This window comes from Micropterus dolomieu, linkage group LG14 (genome assembly GCF_021292245.1).
Source record: "Micropterus dolomieu isolate WLL.071019.BEF.003 ecotype Adirondacks linkage group LG14, ASM2129224v1, whole genome shotgun sequence".
In the NCBI taxonomy this organism is placed as follows: Eukaryota; Metazoa; Chordata; class Actinopteri; order Centrarchiformes; family Centrarchidae; genus Micropterus; species Micropterus dolomieu.
The window spans coordinates 13,113,969-13,126,291 of NC_060163.1; the positions used below are offsets into that span (position 1 = coordinate 13,113,969).

General features: G+C 38.2%; 1 protein-coding gene across 5 annotated transcripts in view; it reads right to left on the reverse strand.

Annotated features, from left to right (window-relative positions):
• Positions 1–6,731, reverse strand: part of cmn (calymmin) — a 26,122-nt gene extending 19,391 nt beyond the window's left edge. For 3 of the 5 annotated variants that reach the window (XM_046069526.1, XM_046069528.1, XM_046069524.1), the window contains exons 1-18: positions 6,613–6,731; positions 4,293–4,343; positions 4,122–4,175; positions 3,987–4,046; positions 3,771–3,815; positions 3,592–3,642; positions 3,238–3,285; positions 3,090–3,140; positions 2,956–3,006; positions 2,798–2,848; positions 1,821–1,871; positions 1,665–1,718; positions 1,162–1,212; positions 719–769; positions 542–601; positions 399–461; positions 275–322; positions 106–186 (exon numbers count right to left, since the gene is read on the reverse strand). In XM_046069526.1, the coding sequence (XP_045925482.1) occupies positions 106–186; positions 275–322; positions 399–461; positions 542–601; positions 719–769; positions 1,162–1,212; positions 1,665–1,718; positions 1,821–1,871; positions 2,798–2,848; positions 2,956–3,006; positions 3,090–3,140; positions 3,238–3,285; positions 3,592–3,642; positions 3,771–3,815; positions 3,987–4,046; positions 4,122–4,175; positions 4,293–4,343; positions 6,613–6,679 (988 nt within the window). In that variant the 5' untranslated portion in view covers positions 6,680–6,731. The remainder of the gene's footprint in view (positions 1–105; positions 187–274; positions 323–398; positions 462–541; positions 602–718; positions 770–1,161; positions 1,213–1,664; positions 1,719–1,820; positions 1,872–2,797; positions 2,849–2,955; positions 3,007–3,089; positions 3,141–3,237; positions 3,286–3,591; positions 3,643–3,770; positions 3,816–3,986; positions 4,047–4,121; positions 4,176–4,292; positions 4,344–6,612) is intronic. The other 2 variants (XM_046069527.1, XM_046069525.1) reach the window with 1 other exon arrangement.
• Positions 6,732–12,323: the final 5,592 nt, after the last annotated feature.

A 12,323-nucleotide genomic window follows, 5' to 3' on the forward strand; every position in this document is an offset into this window, starting at 1 on the left:
AGCACCATAGCCAGAAATTTTAACAATTGTCAAAACGGTTTGTGGAATTAATAATCTAAAAGCATTTGTCAAAACATATTCCCTTGACAGTAGGGATATTCCTACCTTGCTTTGGTCCCTTCATTCCTCCATTTCTATACCGAGGTCCAAGACCCAAACCAGCACTGCCATAACCACCATTGTAACCTTTAAATATGGTAAACACATATGTATATCGAATATTAGTATTTATTTTTTAGTCATGTCAGTATGGACTGACCTTTGTATTACTCACCTCCCATGGGTTGAGCACCATAACCATTATGACCATTACGGCCATATGCTGGAAGAACAAATAAACACATTATTACTGGTGTATTAGATGGCGGCTTCAGTACCGTGTCATGACCTTCACTTACCTTGGTTCCTGGCAAGCTGAGGTACTCCCAGACCTCTGGAGGCTCCCATCCCCACACCTGGACCTTAAATCCCAGAAGTACATATGTATCAATGTTGTGTCAAAGTGAATATTAGGATTACCTGGTGGCAGAAGATGAGTTACCTGCCCCGTAAGGTGGTCGGCCATATCCTTTCATAGGTTTACTTCCAGCTTCCTCTTGTCCTGTTAAAGAGAGACATTCTTACGTTACATAAGTATGTAGACAAATATATTTTGTGTTGCATAAACTCAAAAAGTATCATATTGCCCATTCCAACGTAACCACTTTACACATCTTACCATTCGGTCTTGGCCCTTTGCTGCTGGATGTCCAAACTGCGGCTCCTTGACCTATAGAACGATGATTGCAGTATATTTACACATTTCATTTATTTAAATATGTGTTCAGTTCAATTTTGGCAGACAATTCCTTTGTTTTTGCCCCCTTGTCCATTAGATACACCAGATCCAGCACCATAGCCTATCACAATTTAATCAAAACCACTTCATTTGATGTCAGGTGAGAGCCAATTAGCATGATGTGTGATCTGGACGATGACCGCTTTGGATATTATCAACTGTCTGTGCACCAATGTTTAGTCATTTTAACTTGGTCAAATTAACTGTTTGAGTGGTTGTGTGGGATGAAAGCACAACCACTCAAACAGTTAAAAGATTGTATTATTAACATCCAATCAATAAACACAGATATTTTAAAAACAATGCTGTAGGAGTTACCCTACCGTTGCCTTTTGTTCCAGGTCCTTTATGTGCAGCAGCAGCAATGCCATGACCTACAAACACATACAACACAAACACAGTTTCCATCTCTACTCATCCTTTCTTTTAAACCTAATAAAATACATGGCTTTATTAGATGACCAATAAACTGGTTTTCGTCACTGGTTTTGACAGCAGGTGAAAATATATAAAAATGGCATCTTCAAGATCTTTTGTCATTTTGAGACATTACTTTGGGATGTGGTACAAGTGATGGACATTTTCAAATTTTAATAAATATTTTGTCAAACTAAGTGAATCATTTATGAGTCAGAAAAACAATAGATGAATGAATTGTTAGTTGCAGCCCTAACTGGGGATTTACCACTTTGTCTTTTGGTCAGCTGCAGTTTCTGGAAATGTAGCACTACCGTAAAATGACCTAAAACATTTCCAGCACTAATATAATGTGCATACAGCATACTGTCTGTCCTCACAAAATGATTACTACTACTACTAGACTTACCATTCAAATGGCCACCGTTTCCATTTGGAGCTACAGCAGCAGGAGCTCCATAACCTGGAAATGATTAAATTATACAATATTTTAAAATTACAATCATATAAAATATTTTTGTTGCTCAGTGTATGAGAGTCCTCAGTGAGAAGACGTTTTTCATACCGTTGCCTTTCATTTGTTGTCCGTTGGTTGGGCCAGCTTGAACACCATATCCTGCAACAAAGACCACAATGTGACTATATTACAGCGAATAATCAGCAAGTTAAATTGCAATAGATGCAAACTAGTGGAGAGATGCATTAACATCTACCATTCGATGTACCTCCGTTTCCATTAGTTAAAACTGCTGGATTTCCTCCTGGATTACAAACAATGCATATAAAGATTGAAGAAGTGTGCAACCCATTGCACCTGTGTTCTTCAGAATAATTTACAGGGCTCAATGGCAATATATTTGGGAATATTTTAATTGTATTTTGGGGTGCTGGAGTGCTTTCAGAATTTTTTTAATGCCTTTTCTCAGTGCTGAAACTTCCGTCATTCGTTAATGAGGAAAACTACCAACTTTTAACATTTACTTTTTAGCCTATGGTTAGCTTATATTTATTTAACAATGTGTTTTAAAGTTCAGTTTTTGCAAACATTATGATTGGTATTGCTCCCATGTCCACACAGGATCCAGCACCATAGCCTAGCATAAAGAGGAATTTAATGAATCGACTCACTGCAACATGTTGCTGCCACTACAAGATCAGTTCAAGGTCCTTCTGTAGCTTGACAAACACCATCAAATCATTTCAATTAGGGTTTAAATTTATGGATGGTGCAGAGCTTTTAAAACAACAAATACCTTCTTGCATGTGTTGAAACTTTAAAACTCAAATCCTTTTAGACTTAAGTGTGTCTTTGGATACTATCAACTGTCTCATTTTAACCCAGTGTCACAAGCACATCACTTTTTATGTTCAAATTCCTTCTTCTTACTTTATTATGAATCTTTGAAAGTCTTTACTGTGTTCATCACGGTTTTTCCCACAACACTCTTAAGGTATGTATATACTGTACAACCAGATTTTATTATTAACATCCAATCAATAAACACAGACATTTTAAAAACAGTGCTGTACGAGCTACCCTACCATTGCCTTTTGTTCCAAGTCCTTTATGTGCAGCAGCAGCAGCGCCATAACCTACAAACACATACAACACGAAAAGTTCTTTAAAAAGCTGTAAAAACCAACAAAAGATAATAGCATATTAATCATACCAATCAACCCCATCATCACGTCTAAAATACCATTGCCTTTAGTTCCTTGTCCATCATATCCTCCAGCTTGTGCTCCGTAGCCTGCAAAATAAAGACAATTTAACTTGAACTTTTTGTTGCTTAGTGTATGTGTGTGAGCGAGAGCGAGAAGACGTGTTTTATACCGATGCCTTTCATTGGTTGTCCATTGGTTAGGCTGGCTTGAACACCATATCCTGAAGCAAAAATCACAGTGTGACTATGTTATAGTGAATAATAAGTAAGTTGAATTACAATAGATGCAAATTGATGTAGAGATGCATTAACATCTACCATTTGATGTAGCTCCATTTCCATTGGGTAAAACTGCTGGATTTCCTCCTGGATTAGAAACAATGCATATAGAGATGTTAGTGGAAAACAGTGATTCTTGAGATAACTGAAGATAAGCTCTGAAGCTCCACCAGAAGCAGTTAATGCAGATATATTTGGGAATATTTTAATCGTATTTTTGGATGTTGGAGTGGTTTGAGAACTTTTTGAATGCATTTTCTCAGTCGTAAAATCTGTTCACCATTCATGAAAGAGGAAGCAAACTTTTAACATCCACTTTTTAAGGCTACAGGTTGAGCGTTAGTTTAGTGGTAAAAAAGAAGCTGAAAATCGTGGTTGCTGTAGAGCACCTACCCTGTAGTTTGCCACCTTGTCCATTGATTACACCAGCTGTGGCTCCATTGCCTTAAAAAACAAGATGGAAAACATAACCAAAAGATCCAGCATAGTTATATATATCCACTAACTAAAGCTTTTACAGAGAGATAAGTGACTTTTGTGATTTTGTTTAAGCAGGTACTTGGAAAACTTACCTTTCATCCCTCCTTTATTGGTGGAACCAGCAGCTGCACCATAGCCTTAAATAGATTAGATAAATGGTGGGAAATGGTTGTGTGTAGTTAGAATAAGCTTTAAATTTGGACTTGAAACACATTTACCATTAGATTTAGCTCCATTTGAAACACCAACTGCTGGCCAAAAGTGTATAATTTGTGTGTGTGTTTTGCAAACATTCTGTAATCACTAACCTATGCCTTTTGTGGGGTATCCACCATATCCATTTTGCGCACCCATTGCTTGACCCACACCTTAGAAAGACATAATTAATAACAAAATACTCTCAGGAACAGAGGAATGGCTGGAGAAATTTGCTGTTAATTTACCTTTTGATGGCATCAGCATTCTTCCTATACCTCCACCGTTCTGAGGTTTCTTTCCTAGAAAAATCCACATGACAGTTGTAAACAAATGTTTTGGCTTGTGTGGAAATCCCACAAATGCAATAATTTCCATGTTTCAGGTGTTTAAAAGTGAGCAGAATGTGATGGGTTTACCATTAGGTTGTGGCCCGTGTCCATTGGATACTCCATATGCAGGACCATAACCTTTAAACACAGCACATTTATTGTAAAACTACAGTCCATATTAACTACTGTTAAATAACAGGGGAAAACATTTAGCTTTGCAACATATCCACCTGGCATATCAGTTAAAATAGTAACATTAAAGATATGAGCTGATCTACATTTTTGTTTTCTTTGGTCCATGGGAGATTTCAATTTACACAATTAATATTCTATTCATCCACAGTTAACCCAAAATATAACCAAGAAAGCTGTTAATAATTCTGGAGAGGGCCTTTCTTTTTAATAAAATTAGGTATAATGTTTACCAACACCTCCTCACTCTAATAATTTTCAAACAGACTCTGGACAAATAAGAAATAACTTTTTTCCCCACAAGTTTGGAAATGTATTCTTACAGTTTGGGTCACTAACTGATATAAATTTGCAGTCATCACAAAATTAACTCACAAATCAACACACTGAAGAAGTCTGAAAATGGTTTTATGATTTAGATGATTGTCCTCTTGCTCAGGCAGACATAACTCTATACAGCTGCCTTATATTAGGTAGACTCATGTTAGAGATGATATCAAAAGGCTAACAGGGGAATTGAAAATGACACTTGTAACCTGTCTTGACCACTGAACCGACTCTAGACCACTAAATAACTGCAGCATTATTATTATTATTTACAGTCTTATATCAAAGATTAAAATCAACCAGGAGGCCAACTGAAATCAATATCTCATTGACAAATGTCCATCTCATTTTAGAAACTGTTTCTGTGAGTTTGTACAGGACTGAACAAATGTTTTTATTTCAATTTAATTTAAGGAGGGATACTCTGACTTTCTTCGAAAACAGGAGAGCGTTAACTTTTTTCATCGCAGATTTATAATTTATCATTATTTTATTATTATTTTATTTTTTATTTGGAATCTGGGTGTGGGGTGAAAATATTATGGAGCTCAGGTTCATTCATTTAATAATAACTATTTAGAAGCTCTTTATCCAAAAATTGAGTGGCAGTAATATTGTGTTGTGTCAAACAAAAGGTTCAGCCCACCTTCCCACCCTGATCATTGTCATACAGTCCCTAAATTAGCAAGTACACACTCCTGGTGAGTCATCAGTCTGATGAACTTTTTCTTTTGGGAATTGATGAGCCTCGACTCTAAAGAAGTCAATGGAGTGACTGTGTACAAGCAGTAAAACTATTCTCTTCCCTTCTCACAGAGGGATGTTAAATTTAGACTGCTGCTGCCACTAAAGCCAAGCTGCCTTTGATTTTCCGCTGGTAAAAAGAAAAGAATATATAGCTGCTTCGCATCGTCACAAGAAAGGTTGGCAGAGGGCCAAGCACATGTAAGGGACATACAGCGAGCTAAGATATCAGTTTAACATGATCGTTTGAAATTTGACAGGCAAACCCGAGCATCTGAAAGACATTTGTTTCATTTCTTCAGGACTCTCAGCAGGTTGTACTCTTTCACTGCACAAGACTGGAGCATGCAGTACTGTAACACTTTTACACAGTTTGGGAGTCTTTAAACCCCAACAATATACAGATACAAGTAGACTGTATGTTTTCGCAGTTTGTTCTGTACAAACATTTACATCCTCCCATTTTTAAGAGAGAAATTCAGTAATTTCAATTAATGATGTCAATTCAAATCATTCAAAAGTATCTTAATTTCTGACTTTAGTATTTAAAATATTTTAGATCTCAAGGAATGCAAATCTAACAGCCATTTCTGTTTAATTTTAAACCAATTAAAAGTTAAGATGGTAGAAGCCATCACTAAGAGAGACAAAATACTGAATTTCTGAATATTTATATTTGTATGTAAAGCAACAAGAAGGGAAAGTGTAAAATACAGTATGTCACGCACACAGATAGAGAGCTGACAGATAACATCTTCATTGGCAGTATGTCAGTTCATAACTCAAGTGTTTGTCCTTCTCTCTACAACAGACTCTGACCACATAACTGACCACAGTGACTCTACAGAACATATAGGAAACACATTTCTCCCCTAAATAAACTATATAGATGAATTCCAATAACAGTGACCAGAAGGTTTAAATTGGCCCATTTGACTAACCCTCCCTAATTTCCATTATATAACAAATGAAGGTCCTTAACACAAGGTGGTTGCTGTATATTGAATTGATAATGCTGATTCATGGCTTCTGTCATAAAGGCAGTATTTAGCCATGTTAGATAATTTTAAAAGATGAGACAGTTGGTTATCACATTATTTTGGATATGGCTGACTCTCAGCAGGTGCCTCTGCACTTCACTCACCCCCCGTGTGTGCTGTCTGCACGAGCCAAAGGATCACTGCACCCTGAAGTAGTAGTTGCGCCAACATATTGGACCTGGAGAAAAAAGCCCAAAATGTTTTAGACCCAGCAGCAGGAGAATGAGAATGGTTAAGCAGATGATCTGGAGTGGGGAACACACCCTGATTGTGGGGGTCTTATATACACTCTGGTCTGAGGCGCCCCTCCTTCTACTTATAGATGCAGCTATTATCAAGATCCTCCCCCGCCGGCTGGGAGAGACACCCTAGGTGCACACACACTAACTAAATAATTGGTCACTTAAAGTGCATTAACACTTAAGAGAGAGATAGCAAAGAGAGAGGGTTCACCAGATTGGACATTGACTGATGAAGACTGGACGGTGCATCACACAAGCTGGATTAAAGGAAGGCATTTTACACTTTCTTTGCACTAATTTGTGATCATTGTCATAGTTGAAGTTGTTAATACGGACCATATCATAGACTAATAATTTCCTGACTGTATATTGTTATGCAGTATTTTATTTGGGTCAAGGTGTTGCCTATGATGATGCTGGCTAACACTTCCTAATGCCATGCAGTGCTGCAAAGCATAAATAAATGTGTTTCCCTTGTAAACAGAGTCTGCTTTAATTTATTTAAATTAACTGTAGTCAAGTCAAAAATAGCATGTAGAGGATGACAGAAGTCATTCTCACATAATAACATTAAACACACTGTAAAGCATAAAAACACCCCTGAACAGTCCAACTGTGGAAACATATACAGCAGACATGCTAAGCTAAACACTTGCAGACATAAATCATTTTTAATGATTGTAGTCAGTGATAGAATCCAATGATAAAACTGTACATACGGTGATGTGAATAGGCAGCAGCTTAGAGCAATATTTGGTTTTAAAGACAAGTTTTTGCAGGCACTTTTAGTCAAATGTTTCTGGAGACAAAATATTATTTGTGAATGGACTTGATGACAGAAATGACATCACTTCAAAATGCAGAGGAGCCAGTTTAAAGAGGGAGATGATGGAAACTGAGTGACCGTTATCCTCCACTCATGCCTCTTTAAGTCCATAATATCTCCATGGTCCCAGCACACAAACACACACACACACACACACAGTTGGTGGGTGAGAGCAGTCCCTTGTATATTTAAAGAAAAAAGCAAGTAAAAAGGGAAAGATATCTCACCTTTCACATAGATTCCTCACTTAAAGTCCAACTCCTCCTCCTCTTATGAGGTCAAGGAGAGGTTAACGTCTCACCACACAGCCCACCCAGACCTCTCACATACTTGGCTTCTCTACAAACACTCACAGCACCACTGCTGCCACTGACAAACCGTCTGTCTTAACTTTTCACCACCCTGGAAATAAATGTGTCTTTCGATTTCCCCTCTGATCTTTCAGCAAAGTCATGACTTTAATCTAGCATTCAGGGTTTTTAAACAATCACTAGCCTATGGGACAAAATCTTGTTTTCTAGTAAAATTATGTTTATGCAGGATGCCATGCAGATCGTCTTAACAGGCAGCCAAAGGGATGTGTTGATTAATACTTGATGTAATAACTGTAGAGGTTTCTGTTGGTCACAACCACCTGATCGTTTGATGGCTCTAAAGATTGCAGTGTTGGTTGACCAACTTTGGTCCAGACTGAAATAACTAGTGGATGCATTTGATTAAGATGTCATTTTGTACAGACCTTCGTTCCAGAGGATGAATCCTGATGATCTCCTGACTTTCCTCTAACACCATGAGATTCACATTTGTGGTTTTGAGCGAGTCATCTGGACAAGTATTGGATGGATTGCCATGAAATTTGGTTCAGACATTCATTTCTCCTCAGGATGAATTGTGACAAATTTAGTAATACCTAATTTTTTAATCTAACACAATGATCAGGGCAAAATCTAAGTTTGTCCAATTATTTGCTTTGTGACCAAATACCTGCAAAACTAATGACATTCCCATCAACCTTACCTGTATAAAATCTGCATGTTGACTTTAGCATTTAGCTCAAAACAACAGTGTGTCTATGCACAGTCTACCAGAGCTGCTAGCACAGGCTGTAGTTTTGCTTAAAGATGCCCTGCCTGGGAACAGCTTTTATATGTATGTGGGTTCCTGTGGCTGACAGCTGTGCTGAGTGGAAAATGTATGTCTGTACTAAAACTGTTGAAGGGTGGAGAGGTCATTGTGCTTAAAAGCCACATGCAATTCATATATTTCCCCACAAATATTTACAGAACACACACAATTACATTAATATCTTATGTTGACCTTCCATACAAGAGAGTACACACGTCATCAGGATGGTTTTCAAAAGAAGTGAAGACAAATAATCAGTCTGGGTTTCAGTCTCTTGTGCTTCCTGACTGACATGTGTTGCCTTGTATACCTATGCTATCAGTATTAAACCAAGCTGAACACCAAAACAAACTATTTTAAACACACAGATGACGTGAAGTGATGCAATGCCAAATTGTATCCGTTAATATTAGCAGACAGCTAATGCTGAGGCTGGCTTCACTGCTCTCCTATGGTGGTGGTTTGCTTTGAGGTGGTTGTCCGGATGTTGTTGTGTCACTCTGTGTACCGGGAAAAAAAACCTGGGCTCAAGACCACAGTGCAACCACTGTTCGACAAGGATTCTCTGACTCTGCATAGGGATGTATTACTGCCCACATGTGTGCAGCTGGCCAACAGGGCTCTGACTTAGTGCTTGGTTGACAGTCATTGGATCCTGACAACTACTGGAGTGTTTAGTGCTGGCTGGCGTTGGAAATACAACTTTACTTGACGATGTTACTTTAAACTTGCTGCAAATGATTACATGATTTACCAACCACTGTATGAAGAACCCTCAAGTGAAAAGAATTTATAGTTATATGCTCTTAAAAACAACAAAATCAGATTTTTAAACAAAATTCCTAAAGATTTAAGAGATAGTCCAGGGGTTGTCTAATTGTATTGGATTAACAGTGTTCGTTTGATATATTGTAACAGTGATAATAGACATGCAACTATTTGCTGGCAGGGGTCCTGGGACAGATGCAGAAGTGGACATAGGGGCTTTAACAGTCAGGAGGGAGCCATAATTTACACCATGTTATGGTTCAACCAAAAGACTTAAAAGTAAAATATATTAAAAGCTCTTGTTCTTTTAATAATCTTTAGATTTATACTGCACCGTTATAATGCATTACTGTTGTTCTTAGCAATAAATCGACTAAATTTTCACATTTAAATTTAATCCTCCGTATATTTCACAGGGCTGGCAGAGCACTGAAGTCATGCATATAGCATGAGCTGAACACTTTCAAATAATTATATTGATGATGTAGCATTAACTACAGTGCGCTTCATGTTACTATTTATTCTCTCTTCAGCAGAGCCTCCTTCTGTTCTAGTTTTACTCTGTCATTAACAAAACATCTGCTCTGTATTAAAAAAATAAACTCTGCTGTAGACTACCAGTTTAGAGTTACATCATGTGCTGCTGCCAGTTCCTCCCTTTAGGAATGTCACACACTGGCGTTTCAGCACAGAACAGGCTTATTAGTTTGCTTAAATCTCAGCACCTTTAACAGAAAACACAGGAAATCTGGTTTGGTGAGATTTGGTGTGATGTTGTGCAGTCAATTCATAGGCTAATGATCAGAGTCAGACATGGCCTGCATTGATGCTGCCTATTAATCCTTGTGTTTTATTGATACTGGCTTTACTTCCCATAGACAATACTGTTGTATCAGTAAAAATAATAATTGCATTTGTTGCCTTCCCTGACTTTAGTCAAGTATAAAAATGGTAACCATCTGGCATTTCCTGCAGTAGACTTCTGAAACATCAATTAAAAATTTGGTAAGCAATTTTTCACAAGTTTGGAAAAGTCATTAAGAATTTAGGTGATAAAACAATGTTAAAGCAACTACAAAGGGTTTAACTGATTATGAAACAGTCAACACAAAATTGATGCCCGTATACAGTGGGGGAAATTTGATCCCCTGCTGACTTTGTACGTTTGCCTGCTGACAAATTATCAGTCTATAATTTTAGTGGTAGGTTTGTTTGAACAGTGAGAGACAGAACAAAAAATAATAATAATAATAATCCAGAAAAAGTTTATAAATTGATTTGCATTTTAGTGAGTGAAATAAGAATTTGACCCCCTATTAGTCAGAAAGATCTGTCTCCCAGGTATCTTTTATACAGGTAACGAGCTGAGATTAGGTGCACACTCTTAAAGGGGGTGCTCCTAATCACATTTGTTACCTCTAAAAAAAAATTAAAAAAAAAAAAAGACACCTGTCTACAGAAGCAAGCAATCAGATTCCAAACTCTCCACCATGGCCAAGACCAAAGAGCTGTCCAAGGATGTCAGGGACAAGATTGTAGACCTACACAAAGCTGGAATGGGCTACAAGACCATTGCCAAGAAGCTTGGTGAGAAGGTAACAACAGTTGGTGCGATTATTCACAAATGGAAAATACACAAAAATAAATAAATAAAACTGTCAATCTCCCTCGGTCTGGGGCTTCATGCAAGATCTCACCTCATGGAGTTGCAATGATCATGAGAACGGTGAGGAATCAGTCCAGAACTACAAAGGAGGATCTTGTCAATGATCTTAAGGCAGCTGGGAACATAGGTACCAAGAAAACAAGCGGTAACACACTACGCCGTGAAGGACTGACATCCTGCAACGCCCGCAAGGTTCCCCTGCTCAAATAAGCACATATGCAGGCCCGTCTGAAGTTTGCTAATGAACATCTGAATGATTCAGAGGAGAACTGAGTGAAAGTTGTGGTCAGATGAGACCAAAATCGAGCTCTTTGGCATCAACTCAACTTCGCCGTGTTTGGAGAAGGAGGAATGCTGCCTATGACCCCAAGAATACCATCCCCACCGTCAAACATGGAGGTGGAAACATTATGCTTTGGGGGTGTTTTTATGCTAAAGGGACAGGACAACTTCACTGCATCAAAAGGGACGATGGACGTGGCCTTGTACCGTCAAATCTTGGGGGAGATCTTCCTTCGCTCAGCCAGGGCATTGAAATGGGTAATCCAGCAGGACAATGACCCAAAACACACAGCCAAGGCAACAAAGGAGTGGCTCAAGAAGCAGCACATTAAGGTCTTGGAGTGGCCTAGCCAGTCTCCAGACCTTAATCCCATAGAAAATCTGTGGAGGGAGCTGAACGTTCGAGTTGCCAGACGTCGTCCTCGAAACCTTAAATGACTTACGAGAAGATCTGCAAAGAGGAGTGGGATAACATCCCTCCTGAGATATGCGCAAACCTGGTGGCCAACTACAAGAAACATCCAACCTGTGATTGCCAATAATGGTTTTTCCACCAAGTACTAAGTCATGTTTTGCCGAGGGGTCAAATATTTAACTCATTAAAACGCAAATCAATTTATAACATTTGACATGCGTTTTTGATTTGTGTTATTCTCTCACTGTTCAAATAAACCTAACACTAAAATTATAGACTGATAATTTGTCAGTGGGCAAACATACAAAATCAGCAGGGGATCAAATAATCCCCCCCCCCCGTATAGCAAACATTAGCAGATGAGAATCATTGGCCATTTATAGTTATTCTTAATGCCTGTCCGATTCCCTGCCAAATTACACGAATAAAATCTCATGTCCAGGACTTTCACTTTCATGAAAGTGCATTTTCTGCAGACTCAAACAGCTGAG